Source organism: Prionailurus bengalensis, chromosome C2, assembly GCF_016509475.1.
Source record: "Prionailurus bengalensis isolate Pbe53 chromosome C2, Fcat_Pben_1.1_paternal_pri, whole genome shotgun sequence".
NCBI lineage: Eukaryota > Metazoa > Chordata > Mammalia > Carnivora > Felidae > Prionailurus > Prionailurus bengalensis.
The window spans coordinates 135,508,960-135,530,204 of record NC_057350.1 but is presented as its reverse complement, the minus strand read 5'-3'; the positions used below and the strand labels follow the sequence as shown (position 1 = coordinate 135,530,204).

Here is a 21,245-nt window from a genome sequence, read left to right as displayed (position 1 = left end):
CGGAGGCTCAACCAACTGAGCCACCCAGGCGCCCCTATGTCAATTCATTTTTTAAAGTCTTTTCTGTGCTTTTGAGTCCTCCTTGCATGTCACCCCCAGGGGTTAGTTTGGGACTACAGTAGTAGTTTATGTCATAGATTAATTTTCAGAGTTTTTGCTGTGCTTCTTTGGGTATGTTTTGAGCATACATAGCTTCGGGGTGAATCTAGGGTTTTTGTCAGTTCATACACAGAAGTAGAGAATCCCCTGACCCGCTGTATTCTTCTCTAGGATAACCGCACACCCTCTGCCTTGTTCTGTCAGAGCTTTGCTTCTCATGCTATCACATGGTTCCACCAAATGGGCCCACTTTGTCACAAAATGGTGAGAGAAAGAGAAAGAAAACATGATGGCGTTCCCCACTCACTGTTCACACAGTAGGGTCTTCCTTTTTTAGTGTTCTATCTGAAAAGATAGCTTTATCCCTCTGGGTCTTATGTGCACCCCTCACTGCTACCACCTACCCCCAGGGCAGTGTAGTTCTTCAAATTAGACCTGGCCTTGTTGCAAGGTTGGAAGTGAAAGAAGGGAAGAGAAAAGAGGATTCTTTTCTCAGTCTCAGAAAAATGGGATTGGAATTTTTGCTCTTGGTGCCTATTACTTAGTTCAGCCTGATGGGAGCTCAAAGCTGGGACATGAAGGAAAAAAAACCCAAAGCACTCAACACCACTCTTTGAGTCCTTGTCCAATATTCCTGCTAGTGTTTACATTTCAGAGTCCTCAAGAAGTTGTTTTTAGTATTTTGCCCAGAGTTTTTAGTTGTGATCAGTGGGGGAGAGAGGCTTGCAGTGACCCTCCATGTTGGATCGGATTGGAATTCCTACTAGTAATCTATTACGTGCTGTTTTGTTGTTTCTTCTATTTGTGACCAGATGTCAGTCTCTTTTAGAGACCAAATTAATTTCTGATGTATATAGAAAGAAGTTTGAAAAAATTAATAAAGGGGCGCCTGGGTGGCGCAGTCGGTTAAGCGTCCGACTTCAGCCAGGTCACGATCTCGTGGTCCGTGAGTTCGAGCCCCGTGTCGGGCTCTGGGCTGACGGCTCAGAGCCTGGAGCCTGTTTCCGATTCTGTGTCTCCCTGTCTCTCTGCCCCTCCCCCATTCATGCTCTGTCTCTCTCTGTCCCAAAAATAAATAAACGTTGGAAAAAAACAATCAATAAAAATTTTAACCAGATTAAGGTAATTCTGCATTGTGTACAGAAATAAAGTATTAGCACAATTATTTACTTTTCCACCATAGAAATGATTTCAGATCATTTCAGAGGTTTTAAAATTTCAAGTCTTCATTTAAACTTAGAGGGGCGCCTGGGTGGCTCCGTCCGTTAAGCGTCCGACTTCAGCCAGGTCACGATCTCGCGGTCCGTGAGTTCCAGCCCTGCGTCAGGCTCTGGGCTGATGGCTCAGAGCCTGGAGCCTGTTTCCGATTCTGTGTCTCCCTCTCTCTCTGCCCCTCCCTCGTTCATGCTCTGTCTCTCTCTGTCCCTAAATAAATAAATAAACGTTGAAAAAAAAAATTTAAACTTAGAATTAAGTATGTAGTTGTTTCTGCCCATTTTGTCAGGTTATCCCTATGATGGCAGATTGTAACTGATCTCTTAGCTTCCATCTTGTCTCCCACTTTCAATCCAGTATTTACACAGCAGCTAGAATCATCTTTCTCAAACATGAAATAGATCTTTTTCATCATTTTAAAGCTTATGGTAGCTTCTCATTGTACTTATCAAATCTAGACTTCCTCCCTACAAAATTCCAAGTTCAATGGTTGTTCCTTCTCCCACAGACCTCATCTTAAATTCCTAGCCTTTGAGCCATCTTGGCTTTCTTTTTTCTTTTTCTTTTTTTTAAAAGCAAGCTTCTGCTCTAGGGCCCTTGCAGGTTGTGCCTTTTGCCATTGATATTTAAATGGCTATTTTTTTCTTGTTACTAGAATCTCAAATCAGGTATCACCTCTCCCTACAGAGAGCATCCATCCCCACTGAATATCGCATTATTCTGCTGTATTTTCATTATAGCTATTATAATTATCTGAACTTATCTGTTAAGAATTCATTTTCTTTTCTCTTGCTTCCCTCTACCCCCACACTTCATTCTGTTTGCTTACTATAATACTTCCATGTCCTAAAAACTGTCTGGCACATAGTAGGTTCTCAGTAAGTAATATTAACAAGGTTTAACAATGGAGAGTTGCCATTCCTAAGGTGGTATGATAATGATATCATCATCATCAATATGACTATTTTATCATCATTTTTTGCCTTGCAGGGCTTTTCATTCAGTATTATTCCATCCACTTCCTTCTCCCTACACCCACTCTCAAATTCCTTCAGTCTGAAGTTGAAGTGATCTTTTTAAGGCTGCAAACCTTACCATGTTCTATTTTTCCTTAAAACAGTTCTTTCACTGCCTTGCTATTCATCTTGACCCAAATCCTAAATGTGACCTTCACAGAATTCTGGCACATGCTGGTCTCTAGTGGAGTGCCTTTTATGTACTTCTTGGTCAGTGACCCCTCCCCTCTTATAGTAGGGTGTGTTATTAGTGTTAAAATGTAGGAGGTACTCAACACATAATTGTTGAAAGAATAAAAGTAGAAGAGCTATTACATGATCTAGCTGCATGGTTAGAAGTTTGAACCAGTAAATGCATTTATTAATTAGGGCCCATTTTCAAATTTGTGTAGATAACTAAATATGTTCATTTGGATAAAATGCTCAATAAATAACTAATTTGAATAATATTTTTTATTCTCTAAAAGGATAGTTGAATGTTGTACGTTGCACATTTCGTAGCAAATTTAAAGAAGTCATTTTTTCTTTTACGTATACCTAGTTATTATCAGGTTTAAAAATCATCTCTGCTAATAAGTAATTTATACTTTATCATAAAATGGCAAATAGAAATCAGTTTATGGATTTACAATTTTTCTTTGAAACTCAGATTCTAGTATAATTCTTTAATGTCATAACAAAAATAACTTAAATAAAACATTTTTATAGATCAATTGAAATGTATTTGAAACTTTATATAAAGGAGACTGTAAATACTAAAACATTTTTGATATTGTACTTGAGGATTTTAGATTACCATATTTTAATGTGATTTAGTTGAGTAGATCACTTGTAAGAATAAAGATATGTTTGAGTTTTTACCCTTGGTTCTTCATCACAGCTTTGGGATTTATAGTTAAAATGCCCATTATACCTTTTAAGTAGATCTTTGGTATAACAATTGTTCAGTTAGCTATCATTTAGGCATAAATAGGATTATTCACCTTGGTTCATGGATAATTTTTATCCTTCAAATAGTTCAGTTTAATATTTCATACAAAAGGGTGATATTTAATAATTAGCTAAGTTAATCACTTTGGGGAAATGGATATCTTTACAATAAAAAAAACTTTTTTTCATGTTTATTTATTTTTGAGAGGAGGGGAGGGGCAGAGAGAGAAGCAGACATAGAATCCGAAACAGGCTCCGGCCTCTCAGCTGTCAGCACAGAGCCCATCGCAGGGCTCAAACTCATGAACTGTGAGATCATGACCTGAGCCAACGTTGGATGCCTCACTGACTGAGCCACCCCAGCGCCCCTTATATTTTATTGAGGTCTTGTCCACCAGATGTTAAACCAATCTTAAAGTATTTAGCACTGATTGTAATCAAGGGTGAAAATGGCAGGTGCCGAAACAAATCTGTTTTGCAGAAAAAGGTATTTATTTATTTATACATTGAAGAATAATAATAAAAATATTTTATAGTTATTATTTGAAAGATTTATAAAAATGAAATAGGACTTCAGTGTTAGATATACTCCATTTTATTTAGCAAATAATGTTTTTATTATATTTACTTAGGTACTTAACAGATAATTTAACATCAGGATTAGGATTACCTAAACCAATTAGATTTTCTTTGAAAAGCTATTGTGTGTTGTTTTGTTGTGTTTTGTTTTGTTGGTGGAGGCGTTTCATTGATTTGTTAAGATTGGCAGCAAAACTAAAAATTTCAGGTAGTCAAGGTTTAAACCAAATCATTATTTGAATTTTTGTTAAGAAAAAAATACAGCAAAGGGCAAATTACATAATAATCACCGTTGACTTTAATACTCTTTCTATAGGTTTAAGGAAATATCTTCAAATGTCCTTTGTTAAGACATTTACCTCTGAAGAAGCTCTTCTCAAACTTGTGCATCTACTTAGTCTAAATGTACTTTGTACTTGTCTAAATTACAGCATTGGCATTGTGTAGCTCTTGTAGGAAAGTGCTTTTCAAGCCCACGTGGTCCACAGGAGGCCCACACGGGCCAATCGCAGTGTTCTGCTTGGCATCTCCAAGTCTGCACCCTTCCGCCAAGAATCAGTACATGCTACTGGTCATATTAGGGTCATGTACAGTGTTGACATAGCTTAGTGCAGCCCACTACTCCTGCTGGAAAATGAGATTGAAGCTTGGCTTGTAATAGTGCAAAGTAAATGATGACATGCAAAATACTGAATAATCACCTGTTTGGGACAAATTAAGTTGCCTTCAACAAGAAACTCACTTTTAGCACAGTAGAAGCTTATTATTTTGGACTAAAAAAGACTCATGGATCATCAGAATAATCTAGAAAAACATTTAAAAGTAGGGAATCATAGACCCATCCATAATTATCTCCATCTCATCTTTCTCTCAGTTTCTCTCTCTCACTGTCTCTCTCTCTTCTCTCTCAAAAACACAGCACACATGCACGCACAGTGTCACTCTCACTCTTGCTCTCTCTTTAGGATCCAGAGAGGTTAATTTTACATTAGAATTCTGTTTTCCTGATCGATTCCTGGTCTGCATTTGTCCCCCCCCCCCCCCCCCAGACATCAAGCAGCTTTAAATCTATGGAATGCCTGGAGAAATAACAATATGCCCAGAAATGACAATCACAATAAGTAGAAACATTTGCATTTGTGTAGTACTACAGGTTAACTTAAATTAGATAATTGTACTTGTGATTATCTTTGAAATTATACCTTTCATTTCATTTGCAGAATCATTAATAATTCTTCTTAAAACTTGTTTTATTCTGGTGCATGGGTAATATTGTAAACTATCCTAAATGAGATAGTTTTAGTTTAATACTAGATTGACTATAGTTTTAGTTCTTTATCTGTCTACATTTTATCAATCTCAAAAAACATAAAGTTAATGAAGTAGGTGGCTTTATATTTCAAGAATGTAATTTTATTTAATTCTGCTATTTTTTCTACTCTCTTTATATCATATTCAGTATTTGGTATGATTATCATCAAGAAGGATATTAAATTTTTTTAATGTTTATTCATTTTTTGAGTGATAGAGACAGAGCACAAGTAGGGAAGGGGCAGAAAGAGAGGGAGACACAGAATCCAAAGCAGGCTCCAGGCTCTGAGCTGTCAGCACAGAGCCCGATATGGGGCTTGAACCCATGAGCCGTAAGATCATGACCTGAACCGAAGTCGGATGCTTAACCAACTGAGCCATCCAGGCGCCCCAGGAAGGATATTAAAAGAATACCACAGAACTTGACAGAGTTGTATAACCCATTAAATAAACTTCTTGTTAATTAAAAAATTGATCAGAAATAATACGTTTTAATTACTAGAAGAGTTACAGTTTTCAATTATTTAAATTATAAATAAGTTTATTCCCTATAACATATAGAACTAATAGCCTTTTAATTGTATTCCACCACTGAATCCAGCATGTTAAATACATTAATTAATATGTTTAGAAAAATCATAGCTAACATTTATTGAGGAATTACATTATGCTACCTGCTACACTAAACACTTTACTTGAACTTATTTAATCCTTACAACCACACTTTGTGGTAGAAACTGTTTTCTTCCCCCATTTTCCAAATGAAGAAACAAAGATACTGAATGGTAAATAACAGCAAGTAAATGGTAGAGCATGTATTCAGGTTTGTCTTGCTTGAGACTTAACTTTAGTTGTGATGTAATGATGCCTTTACTTTAAAATTTCATTAAATGGAATGTGGCAATTTAGTTTTACCAATCCAGTGTTTTTTGTTCCCAGAAGTTACTTTGAAATTTAATGAAAGATCATCAGTAGTATATTTTTTCCTTTAAAGTTAAAACCACCATGTTTAAATAGACTCCACGCACATATTTATCTGTTTGTCATTTCTCCATATATAGACACACATATTTGCATTTATACTTGAAAGTTTTCAGTTTTTCTTCTGCAGTTGATTTCTAGCTTCATTTCGTTATAGTCAAAGATATGTATGATTTCAGTCTTTTTATATATTGAGACTTGTTTTGTGACCTAACATATGGTCTGTTCTGGAGAATGTTCCATGGGTACTTGAGAAGATTGTGTATCCTGTTGTCGGGTACAGTGTTTTATATGTCTGTCAGGTCTAGTTGGTTTACATTCTCATTCAAGTTCTCTATTTCCGTATTGAGCTTCTGTCTAGATATTCTGTCTATTACTGAGAATGGTAAATTGAAATTTTCAGCTATTTTTGTAGAACTGTGTATTTCTCTAGTCAATTCTGTTAATGTTTGCTTCATATATTTTCATGTTTTATTGTTTGGTGCATATGTTAATAATAATTATATCTTCCTGGTTAATTGACCCTTTTATTAATATATAATGTCCTTTTTCATCTCTTGAAACAGCTTTTGACTAAAAGTCTATTTTGTCTGATATTAGTATAGCCACAGTATCTCTTTTTTTGGACTACTTTTTACATAGAATATCTTTTTCTACCCTTTCACTTTCAATCTATTGTGTCTTTGAATCTTAAGATTTGGATCTTGTGGACAATATAGAGTTGTGTAATTTTTTTAAATCCATTCTTCTAATCTCTGTGTTTGACTGGAAACTTTAATACAGTTAACATTTAAAGTAACTGCTGATAAAACAGTACTTAATTCTGCTATTTTGCTATTGTGTTCTCTGTGTTTTGTAACCTTCTTACCCTTCCTTCCCTTCATTACTGCTTTTTTCTTGTGTTTAGTTGATTTTTTTGTGGTGACCATTTTGAATGCCTTCTCATTCCTTTTGTGTAATTTTTTTTAGATATGGCCTCTGTGGTTATTACAGATATTACATTTAATGTCCTAAACTTATAACAGTCTACTTCAGGTTGATACCAAAACTTCATAGCATACAAAATATCTGGTCCCGTTCAGCTCTGTCCTTCTTCCCTTTTTTATTTTTGTTTTCTTTTAAATGTTTATTTATTTATTTATTTTGAGAGAGAGAGAGAGAGAGAGAGAGAGAGAGAGCGAGCGAGCACAAGCAGGGAAGGGGTAGAAAGAGGGGAGAGAGAGAATCCCAAGGAGGCTCCACCCTGTCAGTGCAGAGAACCTAATGTGGGTGGGGCTTGATCTCCCGAACCACAAGATAATGACGTGAGCCAAAATCAAGAGTTGGACACTTAACTGACTGAGCTACCCAGGTGCCCATATTTTATGTTTTTTAAAAATGTTAATTCCAGGGTAGTTAACAGTGTTATATTCATTTCAGGTGTACAATATAGTGATTCAGCAATTCCACGTATTATTCACTGCTCATCAATATAAGTGTATTCCTTAATCCCTTTTACCTATTTTACCTATGCCCCCCACCTCTCCTTTGCTAAGCATGTTTCTTCTCTATACTTAAGAGTCTGTTTCATGGGTTCCCTCTCTTCCCCTACCCCATGTTCGTTTACTTTGTTTTTTAAATTACACATATGAGGGGTACCTGGGTGGCTCAGTGGGTTGAGCATCCGACTTCAGCTCAGGTCATGATCTCGCGGTCTGTGAGTTCGAGCCCCGCGTCGGGCTCTGTGCTGACAGCGCAGGGCCTGGAGCCTGCTTGGGATTCTGTGTCTCCCTCTCTTTCTGCCCCTCCCCCGCTCATGCTCTGTCTCTTTCTCTCTCTGTCAAAAATAAACATTCAAAAAAAAATTAAGAAAAAATAAATTACACATATGAGTGAAATCATGTGATATTTGTCTTTCTCTGGCTTATTTCACTTATTCAGCATTATACTTAATAGCTCCATCCATGTTGTTGCAAATGGCAAGATTTCATTCCTTTTTATGGCTGAATAGTATCCTATTGTGTGTATGTGTGTACACACACACACATGCACGCACACACACACACTGACACATACCACATCTTTATCCATTCATCTGTTGATGGACAGACATTTAGGTTGCTTCCATAAGTTGGCTATTGTACATAATGCTGCAATAAACATAGGGGTCCATGTATCCCTTCAAATTAGTGTCTTTGTATTCTTTGGGTAAATGCCCAGTAGTGGAATTACTAGATCATCTGGTAGTTAGTTCTGTTTTTAATTTTTTGAGTAACTTCCACAGTGCCTATACCAGTTTACATCCCCACCAACAGTGCACAAGGGTTCCTTTTCCTCCATATCTTTGCAAAGACTTGTTGTTTTCTGTGTTTTTGATTTTCATTCTGACAAGTATGTGGTCATATCTCACTGTGATTTTGATTTGCTTTTCTCTGATGATGGATGATATTGAGCATCTTTTCATGTGTCTGTTGGCCGTCTCTATCTCTTCTTTGGAGGAGTGTGTTTGTTCATATCTTCTGCCCATTTTTAAATTGGATTACCTGGTTTTTCGGGCATTGAATTTTAGAAGTTATTTATAATATAACTTCTATTTTGGATACTAACCCTTTCTCAGATATGTCATTTATACATATCTTCTCTTATTTAGTAGGTTGCCTTTTAGTTTTGTTGGTTGTTTCATTTGACTTGCAAAAGCTTTTTATTTTGATGTAGTCCCAATAGTTTCTTTGCGCATTTGTTTTTCTTGCCTTAGGAAACATCTAAAAGGATGTGTTGTAGCCAGTGTCACAGAACTTACTGCCTGTGTTCTCTTCTAGGATTTTAGTGGTTTTCTGCCTCACATTTAAGTCTTTAATCCATTTTGAATTTATTTTTGTATGTGGTATAAGAAAGGGGTCCAGTTTCATTGTTTGCATGCTCCTGTCCAGTTTTCCCAGCACCATTAGTTGAAGAGACTGTCTTTTTCCCATTAGATATTCTTTTCTCCATGGTTGAGATTAATTGACTATATAATTGTGGATTTATTTCTGGGCTTTCTTTCTGTTCCATTGATCTATGCGGTATATGTAGTCACTGAAATCTTTATTTCTTAGGTTGTGTTCAGCTAGGGTTTTGACATAACTTCTTTGAATGCCAGGAGCTAAACAAAACAGAACAAAACAAAACAAAACACGCACACACACACACACTCACACACACACACTCACACACACAAACAAAAGCCACAAGAAACAAACAAAAAACCCAAATCTCTGCTTGTCTTTGCAGATTGGTTCTGTGCTACATCAGTCTTTCATCACTTAGCCAGGCTTGCACTCTCTGAGTGATCAGCTTAGGGTGGAAGGTTGTGGTCCTCTTATTTCCTATAAGATCATATTTCTTGTTCTGGACATGCCCATGGGCTTCTACATTTTCCTAAATACATGGATGCTTTTGAATGTCCTAATTTCCCGAGGAAACTCTCACCAGCTCTTGCTCCAAACCTTAGGTGGTCTTTTTAATGTTTTAACTTATAATCTTTTGTGCCAGGCATCTGCTTGTTCTTAATTCAGTTTGCAGTATATTCAAGAGCAATGCCCACCACTTTTTTTTGAGTTAGACAAAAAAGAGATATTTTGTGTCGGACCTTCAGGTAGCTCCTAAACAAGTTAGAACAGAATCACACAATATTTTGCAATTATGGCCTGCGTTGCTCCCTCCAGAACCAGATACCAGTTTCCCACACTGGAAACTGCATTCTTCTTCAAGATTGCTATGGTTCCAATAAGGGGCTAGGGTAAGGGCAAGTAAAAATGCCACAAAGCTATCAAGATGTCTCTTTTTTTCATGCATTGTTCATTTGGTTTTCATAAATCTTTGGCTGTTTTCTAGGATTATTGCGAAGTTGGTGTGCTTATTTTTGATGTTTCTGTGGGATGATGAGAATTTGGAGTTGTATATTCTGCCACTTCACTGATGTCACACTGCTTTCTTTTTGAAAATTATTCTCTTGATGGTTTAATAGGAATAACAAATATTATTAAAAATTAAATTACCTTAAAATTATCCATTTGAAATATTATTTATTGAAAAGTTTCTGTATATTTGCTTTTTACATCTGATTTTATGTTATCTAAATAATTTTGACCCCCTGCCTCAGCGCTGAGGAGGCTGGATGGGCGGGTTGGGTGCAATGGCTCTAGTCTGGGCAAAGGCACCTTCATGTTCTCGCCCTGACACCGGTGGTTGATCCAAACTAGTGGCCATGGCCCTTGATGAGACTGTTTGTGGGCTGGTTGTGCCCCAGCCTGGTGTCTGTGTGGCTGGTATGGAGCCCACTCATCCACTGCCCTACATGTAAATGATGAGCAGACTCGACAGGGCCACAGTGGCCTAGGCCAGCAGGAGGGAGAACCACTACTGGTAGGTGTGCAATGGAGAGAAATTATGTGAATCATTCCAAGCTTTGTTAAGAGTTATCTGGATCAATGAAACACAGATCTTCTTAACAGACTTGAGAAATTGGGCTGGCCCTTTGTCCAGTTATATCACTCTTCTGTGTCATCTGTGTTTAGCCTGTTTATTTCTCCAGTGTCTATCAGTCGGTTGCTAGGAAATGGCCCAATGTTTGTGTTTTCACTAGATCAGTTTCAGAGACTGCTAAAAATTAATCCAGACTGGAAAACCCGTAGATTTAGGTGCTGGTGACAGGTCACAAAAATCATGAGCCCTCATTTTGAAGAAATTTATGCCATCAAGCTGTATGAAACTATGGTATGGCAGCTTCAGAAGAAGAAATACAAAGTGCTTGGTATAAATGAATGACAGAATACAGGGTTCCAGTATGATGTCAGCTGCTTGAATTTGCTGGACCACTGTGATCAACTCCTCACTTTGTTAAAAGATATCAGAAGTATCTTGGAGCCAACTAGAGGCAGGGTCACCCTTCCCTGGCTTTACCCTTTCATCCCTGTGCAGAAAACGTAGGTGGTAAGTGGGAGAAACCATGAGAAATCAAGGGACAGAAATGGGAAGAACAAGTGAATAGTCTGCCTGAAGTTTTCAGAAAAACTGGTTTTGTTACCAAAGCTTTCACCAGACTACCGTACCTGTGTGAAGGGGACATGTATGATGGCTATTATGTTCTGGATGATGCTGTCTCTGTTCTCAAACTTGAATAAACACGTGGAGGCCCAAGTCTTCAGAGCCCACACCAAGAATATGCACTCCAGAAGAGGGTATGCGTTTGTGGTTATGTGAAGGGGAGGACCTTTGGGGATTGCCATTGTAAATATCATGTAGGGACTTAAGAAGCCCAAATACTAATTATTTCTTTGTAGTGTGTAAAAGGAATGTTTTTTAAAAAACAAAACCCCAACTCTTTGAGGATTTTTCTCAGCTCTTAGTAATACAGGTCACATTCCAATTTTGGAGATATTTTTTATACTTAATTGCAGTAGGGACTCATTCCCAGTCAAAGCAATAGCCACAACCTCACATGGAACCAATATATGTGGATTGTTTTTAATAAAATGAAGGCTGGTGATAAAGCTGTCCATTCACTTGCAAATATTTGGTTATAAGTTATAGCACTGATACTCTTTCATGTTTAGAAATCCTTTCTATCATTCGAAAAATGTTTTGAATCTTGACAGTAAACATTTTTTGGAGATGAAAAAATAATTTTTAAATATATATATTTACTTAAATATATATATTTGTTTAAATATTAAATATATTAAATATACTATTTAAATATTAAATAAAATTTATTTAAATATATATGTAAATATATATTTATTTATATTTAAATATATATTTATGTAAATATATATTTAAATACATAAATATATTTATTATATTATATTTATTATATATTATATATTTATTTAAATATATATTTATTTAAATGTGTATATTTATATAAATATAGATATTTATTTAAATATATATATGTATATATAACTTAATATGGCCATTAAATTATTAGAATGTAGATAATAATGATAGAGAAGATGGAAAATTATTGAATAAGGATTGTTTTGTATTTACTTGAGCACTGGGTCTTAGACCTGATGGTAGTCCTTTGATTTTTAGCACAAATAAATTAGCCTAGAGAGACTGTTCTTTACATGATTCCTGAAATGAGGTAATGTCCTTAGTGGCTACTGTCTTCATAGATGCTGAGGCCTTATACTTTGATTTACTATATATCCACACATGAATATACCTAATTCATGGATTTTTGAAGGATTTACTTTGAATGGGATTTTAAATTTAATAAAAAAGCATTTCAGGAGTAATATTCATTTAAAAAAAACAAAAGGTTTCAGGTCTTTACACTATTTATGTCATATTATCCTGTCACAACTAAATGTGGCTATCCATAGCTTTGGTTTTTAACTTAGTTTAAAGCAAATCTTTTTTTGTTTCTTACTATTAAATATTCATCACACACACGTGGTGACATTTCTCTAACAATTTTGAGATAAACTTTATTTTTTAAATTATGTAATACTTTTTGGAATTCATACCTAGTATGATGTGATCTTCTAAAACTCGATGATATTTGGATGTAAACTGAGGGCCCAGTTGAGTAAGTGTGTTTATTTATAGCATTATTCTGGTTGTTTTTAACCTAACCTAGTTTAAAATCTCTGGTTCTACCTTCATGAAGCAGATGTTTGTGCATAAAAAGCACTATAGAAATCTATTGTAAACCTTCGTTTAGCGTGATTTCAACGGTGCACAGATAGATGCTATAAATGCCCTTAGCTAAACCTGACTGCAGTAAAAGTTAAAAAGGAGTCTGGAATTTGATTTATCTTGTTTTGAGATTTAAGTCACCATTATATGTATTATTTGCTAAATAAGTTAGACACATGTATGTTAGAAATTACTAATGGAAAATACATGTTCTTTGTATCTTCATTTAAAATAACATAACTACAAACATTTTTTTCAAATCAGTCAATTTATTTTAATTGTGATTGCTAGGAATTCATTTTACAAAGTACTTACCAATGAGAAGTTGATGTGTTATGTAAATTTAAAATTGTAATGGTCACAAATAATTGTTGGACTATTCCTGTAAATATATGTTGCACAACATACACATACATAGCAACACATATAATATGTATGTTACATGTTGCATATAATTTATGCATTTATTTAAATTTCCTCTCTCTCTCTCTCTATATATATATAGATTATTTTATTGGTTAACTTACATAAATATTGAAATACTTTGAAAATCATAATTGTATTTTAAAAATTTACTCTTTTGTTAAGTTACTTTTCAAGCAAGTGAAAGGTAGTCCATTATCTTAAAACACATTTAAGTATTTGTGCTGTCTGATCATTTAAAGGTCTTTGTGTAAGATTACTGTACCAATGCACTTATGTGTGTATATATGTGTGTGTGAGAGAGAGAGAGGGAGAGAGAAGAAAGTGAAGAGGAAGAGAGAGATCTGAAACCAACCTACACATCCTTGTTACAGTTATGGCTACCTGATAACTTAGAACAAGAATCAGAGCAGCAATTTAAAACATCATATTAAACTCTCTTGCACCCTCTGTTGTTTTTTTGGGGGAACACTGCACATACCTTCCCATGATTGTATTGGCATTAGTCTTACTAAATCCCTGTTAAAATTAAAACTTAGTTTATTGTATTTACTCCAAATTAGATTAATGGTAAGGTAACATTTATCTGTAATTCTTAGTTGATGTTTCCTTGTATGACAGATATGTTTTTATTGTATAACACCTTAAATCAAAGAGGAGCCTCTCTGTCTTTGAATTCTCCTAGTTACCAACCAGTTCAAGCCCCATCAAATGTTTCACGCAAATGAAAATCTCTGCAGGGTATACAGTACACTGTACATACAGTTTTCCAGAATTACAAATTCTGCCTGTTCTTTTGTAAATCTTTCAATTGTCAGACAGTTTCCTTCCAAAATAAGAATCTGGAATCGTCCATACTAAAATTAAGAATTTATAACTGTAAGGAACAGATGTTTTCATAAACATTTGCTATAATTAATTTCAACTGGAGGATTGAAGGAACAAAGCAGTTTTTCCTGCTTCAAAACTTTATTGCCTTTTCCCCATATAGCAAACTCTGAAATCTTTTCTCTAATATTGTTTGGAAAAACAGTTGTACTCCTTATTTGGTATGTTTTCGAGAAAGAAAAACTGCTTCTTTTCCTTATTCCCATCCTTTGAAGGTCACATCTAATGTGATATACTCATTTTGAAACAAGTATAAAATGAAGAAACCTTTGTAATATATTATGATGGCAAAACCTAGTTTAAAAACTGAACGTCTCTTAATTGTTTGAAGGATTTTATATTTGATCTGGTAAATAGCAGAAAGGGAAAAAAATTCTGTTCGTGAGATCTTATGTGTTTAATCATAATCTTTAGTTTTAAAGAAAAAGAAGGCTTATATTTTAAATGTATGATATAGTACTTATTTTATACTGATTATAGAATGTTTCACAGGAAATGTCTGCAAGCTGTTAAATAACATGTGTTGTAGGAAATTTTCATTTAGCAAGAAACAGACTAATTTTCTTTAAATCTTTTTAGTTTACTTATTATAATACCATTAATTTTTTTAAGAAAATGAAGTATGTTGTGTGAGTAATCCTACAGTGTCTGTGTTTTCAAAGAATTAACAAAATATACCCAGCTAAATTGATCTTAAACATTTAAGTGTTTGGGGGTAATTTTCTCCTATAAAATTTGGCAATAGTTTTGAATGCTGTAATCCATTTTAGGATTTTTGTTAATGAAAAAAAGGAAAGAAAGAAAAGAAACCTGAAAGTGCATTTTGAGAAAAGAATAGAGTTAAAAGTTAGTAAGTGGACTCAGTCCAGTTCTTGTCCTGCTAAACACTTTGGCACAGCTGTAAAGATTTTGAAAAGAGCCAACATTCTTGACTAATCTGTCAACTATAAAATGTGCAAAGAAAAATAGGTAGCTGTCATTAAAATTACATTTCAGCTTTCAATAACCATTTAATGAGTGGCATAATTATATAAGTATGGTACCTTAAGTACTGCACTCAATAATTAAAAATAATCTCATCTTTAAAGTGAAAGCTCTGTAATTACTATTTGACTTAACCAGGACCACTATGATGATCTCCAGTGGCACCTTAGATTGTTCAAAGTGGATTAAAAGTATAAAGTAAAATAGATAAATCATTGAATTATTAAGCTTTAAAAAGCATAAAAATGAATATAACCTGATGCTTGAAAGTTACATTACAAGAATTAGGAGTATAAAATGTAATCACAATCTAGTCTTTTTAATGTGTTTCTAAGAATAAATGGTCTATTTATTAGTAGCATACTATGGTTTCCTGAAGACTACTTTGAAGTATGTATTTTAAAATGTAAACTACTAACATTAAATTAAATTTCTTTTAATAAGCATATATATTTTATATTGTGGCATTGGTAAACATTTTTTAAACTTCTTTACCACATTTATTTTTATTCTGTAATCTCTAAACTGGCAGGTATGAATTTGTTCTGCGTCTGATACAATGAATATAACTGTTTCTTAAGTGGAAATTTTTTTTCCTAAATGTTTGGCATTACTACATGATGCAGAAATATCTTTCAGTGTTGTTTTTTCGTTTTTAAAACTGCTGAACTTTTGCCCATGGTTAAAATAGAAAGTTTCAGGAAGAATACTAAGGTGTATTAAAAGCTCCTTAGAATGCATTCACCACCTCCCCAGGCTGCTTTCTGTTTAACTTCTCTGCTTACCAAATTCCTGGAACATGGAGAACTGGGAACTGAAAACATTCCAGGTCCTCTCTCTGTTGCTCTCTTTTGACTGTACCAGTGGCCAGGACAGGTGATTTGGTCACGAACAAAGAATTTCCCTTTATTTATAATCATTAGTGTATTATTAAATAGTTTATAAATTTCAGTTTTGTTTGTGATTCATAAAAGGAAAATGTCTCTGTACTGTACTTCATTTGTTCCTGTTAATAATTACTTTGATAGTATTCTTATCCAACTTAGGAGTTGGTGGTATTAGTTCATATTATAGCATCAAAATGAATTTTTTGACTAGAGAGCTCTGATTACAAAAGATATTTGGGGGGTAGGGATAAAGGGTTATATGTTTTTGGGCCCAATATACTGCATAGAGCTGTCACACAGCAGCTTTTCAACTAAAATACTCAGTTTCACAATCTTCATTATTTCGTATTCTTAAAATTTTTTTTTCCAGGAGATTCAAATAAAAATGGAAGAAGAAGTTCTACTTTAGATTCTGATGGGACTTTTAATTCTTATAGGTAGGTGACAAATTATTACAAGATACTATACAAGCTACCTAATGTTACAGGATTCTAAGAGTAGTAAGGAATTGTTACCTGTTTTAAAATACGTGTTTTAAAAATACGTCAAATGTAAAGGATATTGTGATATGTGATTGTTCTGCAGACTTATTGAGTAATGAAGAATGTAACCTTTTAAATTTTTGAGTAAATGGCCTTATTGTAGATATCAGTTGTTAGTGTATACAGGATAATTGGTATGAATGCATATGTAGTGTTAAACTCCGTTATAATCAATGTTTGTTTTTGTTTTTCCAGTATATCTGTTACAGTACTAAAGGCTTCCTTTTGTTTAAGTTTCCTTTTAAAACAGGATATATTCCTTATGAGCATCTAAGAGTATGAAATGTACTCCCTGGTTACATTAAGCGCTGTTTGTTAATATCCCCTTTGACTCTTCAGCAAACAGGACAGTTACATCTCAATTAGTGATTTTTTAAAAAGGATACACTAGTTAAGAAAACCTGGATCTTATCTAGTATTTTGGTAATGTTCTCCTTATAACTTGATATGCTTGAGTAAATGTTTATGGATTTTGTACCTTCATAACAGGGAAGCCTAGGAAGAAGAAAAATTATATTATTTCCAGTAGTATTTGAAACTTCCTATACTGAACCAATGTGATATAAGAACTAGGTTGTTTTGTTTTAAGAAAAAAAGGTACATATTCAGTAATAATACATTTTGGCATTGTAGATAGCAATGCAGATTCTTGAGGAAATACTTTGAGTACATTGTCCTTATGATTAACTAGTTGTGACACTTTGCAGTGACCCCATAAAATACACAAGAGAACCACTACACACCTGGAAACTCATTTAAATGTTAAGCTGTAACTCCGTTTATGTAATAGATACGGGGTTTACGATTGAAATCTTCGTATTTTTACTTGAATACATATTGGATATCCCTAAGTGGAACTGTGTCATTTGTTTTTTTCAAATCCCAGACATGCTTTTAATATCTAGAATAGAGCCTTGTATACAGGAAGCACTTAATAGGAATGTGGTCAGTGGGAAAGTTTTCTCCAGTTTGTTTCTGAATTCCAGAAATGAGATGGTAATTGAAACACTTGACATCTTTATTTTATATCAGTTGGGGTATGTATAAATAATCAGTCGTTCAAGTGTCACAGATACTACAAAAGGCTTATGTTCCCATGGTGTTCTAGAAGGGTATTATCACAGCAGTAAAGCTCATATGTTGTCATTATATTTTCACTGTACTCATCCTACCTTATAAATGTTAGGATTCTTCAAATCCTTCTTTTAGTGCTGAAGTAAATATAAAAGATAGTTAAACATTCATGATTTGATATGTAAGTGAGGAATGTTAATATGGTAATACATGTGAAGTCTATATTAGTATCATTATTGGACATAAATACGGTAAAAAAAACTAAGACAAAAAGAAAATAGAGATGTATTTCAAAAGAAGGAAAATCCGTATGTGTATAAATTTTGTTGGTGAATTCAATTTTACAATTACATTTGTAGTTTAGCTAATTATAGTAAATAATGGACATAATATAAAGTTAAGAGAAATGTGTTGATGTGAAGGCACGGCATTATCTTGTAGCTTATTTTATTCTTGAATAGTTTGAAGATTAAAGTATTTTAGTATTATTGAATGATAATTGTACTTTGAAAATGAACTCCTAATGCAACTTTGCACAATAAATACTAATGTTGTTAACTAATATAATTTTAATCAATGCCTGTCAGTGTTGTAATGTTAGGATATTAATTTATTGTTGTAATTAAAAAGGCAAGATAAAAAGCTCAGGTAGTACAATATATAAAAACGAGCTTTTAATAGTTGGCAGGCCAGTGCTGTTATTAAATAGTATTATAGTATTTAAGGTGTGAAATGAATATTTTTCTACTCAGCAGGCAATAGCTCTTACAATGTAATGAGCTTACTTGTGAATTTGACACTTGGGTTAAATGCAGAATTCATAGAAGCAGAGCTCTGGGGTATATTTCCATATTAAGGTTAACTGATAAAACCTAGGAATTTTCGTACAATCATACTAAAATGGCAACAGAATTGTCAGTAAAATTCACTTTTTTTTTTTTATTTTTATTTTTATTTTTTTTAAATTTTTTTTTTCAACGTTTTTTTTTATTTATTTTTGGGACAGAGAGAGACAGAGCATGAACGGGGGAGGGGCAGAGAGAGAGGGAGACACAGAGTCGGAAACAGGCTCCAGGCTCCGAGCCATCAGCCCAAGAGCCTGACGCGGGGCTCGAACTCACGGACCGCGAGATCGTGACCTGGCTGAAGTCGGCCGCTTAACCGACTGCGCCACCCAGGCGCCCCCGTAAAATTCACTTTTGAAAACGAAAATTACTTTTCTGTTGCTATCATTGCTGTTTTAAACTTAATAAGTTATTAGAACAATGTGAATATTTCAACCCTCAAAGATCCTTTAACCTTAACAATTCTACCTTTGTATTATTTAAACTGTCTCAGAAATCCTGACCTTTCTTCACAGTCAGACAATTCTGGCTGTCAGCCTAGTACCATCATATTCAAGCTATATATACTTGTGTCCAGGATAATGATTAGCCTTAGTTTATTATCTCATAAGACAGACTTACAGTGTCTAACCTGCTCCCTCCTCACATGTCTTTTAAAGCCTGAGATAAAATGTGTATGGTAAAGCCTTTTGAAAACCCAAATGCAAAACTATGGCATTATTAGTTCTTTGGATATTATTCTTTCCTATAAATTGGCAACTTTGTTGCCTTAGTCTTCACTTAACCCTCCAACACGTGTACCTTTTGTAGCATATGCCAAGGTTTTATTGACTTTTGAATTCAGTCTTAAATTGGTCACCTAAGTCTGTAGTCTTTCCATTATTTATCTTATCATGGTTTTAGATTGTCGCTTTCAAGAGAGTGTAGTCACTGATTTTTGTTGTTTTGTTTTTCATTTGTTAATATTTAAATGTAGTGAGGTGGTTCAAATCCTGACTCCAAGTACTTTGGAAATGTGGGACAAGTCTTAGCCTCAGTTTCCTCATCATTAAAGTGGGGGTAATAAGACACTTGTTATAAGGAGTTAATGGGATGGTGTCACATGGTAAGTGCTGCATAAATATTAGCTGCTTTTATCTTCCAGTCAATGTCATTATCATCATTGTCATCATCGTTAACCTTCTGGTATTTAGAATTGTTTACAGTGCTCTGATACGGAGACACTAAAAGGAAGGTAAAAAAAAAAAATGTGTCTTACAAGAAAATAACTTTTGTCTGTTAGCTGAAAGGGAGCTAAGAACAAGCTTAACCTGAGGCTTGAAACTCTCAATCTCTGGTACAGTATTCTGGGTTGCCTTTGTACAGCCATTTTGTGCACAGAGTAGTGATAAAAGGCAGATGTTTTACTATTTGTATAAGTTCAGAGGTGGATTTTTGGAATTTTGACAACTTTCGAAATCTATAATCAATCAGATTGTAACATGATTGTTTCATATGCCTAACGTTCATAGATTTGTTGTTCTTAGGCCAGGAGGTTTTACTTGGATTTGTGTCTTTTGTGGTTTTGCTTCATTGATTCCAGTGGAGTACAGCTGAATTTAACTCCTAAGGCACCAGTATGATTATTACACGGTGCCTAGGTAATAGAGTAGATTTTTAGAAGTTTTTGTTAAAATTCAGTTACATGTCCCCCAACCATTTTGCAGATGATGTGTTAAAATGGAAATTTTATAAGAATTGAGAAGATATTATTGGTTTATGCAGTAGATCATATGCTTTTTAAAGACCAGCGTTGTCTGTCAGATTTATATGAGCGCTCTGTATGTCTTATTTAACTATTAAACCTGAGAGACCCTTGCTGGGTATGAAAGAAGAGTAGTCGTTTGCCAATTAGCAGTTTGCAGTAGATGATTAACTTAGTGACTGTAACACAGGGCCACATGGTAGAAGGAATATTCTCTCCCCACCACCCTCCTCCTCTTCCCAAGGGCAGCTGACCTTCTCCTCTCCAAAGAGGCGAGCCCCTTGCCAGCACATATGACTACAGACTATTACATTAATCTGTTTAGCTGTAGTACCAGCTGCTTGCATGTTTTTAATTATCTTATTAGATGGTATAACAGTGACCTATGAAATAAATTGAAGGTGAGCATTTTTAAACTTTCCTTTTTTTACCCTAGGTTTCTAAATATCTTTATTGATCAAATTATAACTTTCCACAAAAGTTCAGAGAAGTCTATATGGTTTTTGAGTCAGTGTAATGCTTTTTTCACATGTAATGTTATAATTCCCCAAAAAGAAAACAACTTCATTTTTGCCTCATTTTTTTATTTAGGATTTAAAGATTGAGGATTGCCTCATTTAAGATTTAGGTTGTGTTTCTGTAGTGACAAATCCATGTGAAGATACATTGGTTAAATAGTCAATTTAGTTAGAGAAGACTCAAGACCAGTTATTGGCATTCTCTGGGGAACTCAGAATATTGCTTCATTTTCAGACATCATCTTGGCATTGTATAAATGTCATAGGATAGAATATAAGTCATTGTAGATTATTTTTAAATACACTTGTATATGTAACTGTGATTTTCTAGATTCTGATATGTGGTAGTAAATCATGTAGTCTATCCTAATTATTTTTACAATTTAATTACACATGGTACCATTTCTGGGTGTATTTTCCCAAGCTGTGTCATTAAGAGAAATGTATTATCTTGTGAATTTTGACAATTGGATGATTTTCAAATAATACTTTGTAACTGAAGTGTTGACTACTGAAGATACAGTTGGAGATAGTAATAACCAG

General features: G+C 34.3%; 1 protein-coding gene and 1 pseudogene across 11 annotated transcripts in view; both read left to right on the top strand.

Moving 5' to 3' along the window:
* The window catches only part of TBC1D5 (TBC1 domain family member 5), a 548,599-nt gene that overhangs the window by 262,690 nt on the left and 264,664 nt on the right, over positions 1 to 21,245 (top strand). For all 11 annotated transcript variants that reach the window (XM_043595489.1, XM_043595488.1, XM_043595478.1 and 8 more), the window contains one exon: positions 16,350 to 16,416. In XM_043595489.1, the coding sequence (XP_043451424.1) occupies positions 16,350 to 16,416 (67 nt within the window). The remainder of the gene's footprint in view (positions 1 to 16,349; positions 16,417 to 21,245) is intronic.
* LOC122492031 lies at positions 9,109 to 11,628 on the top strand (annotated as a pseudogene).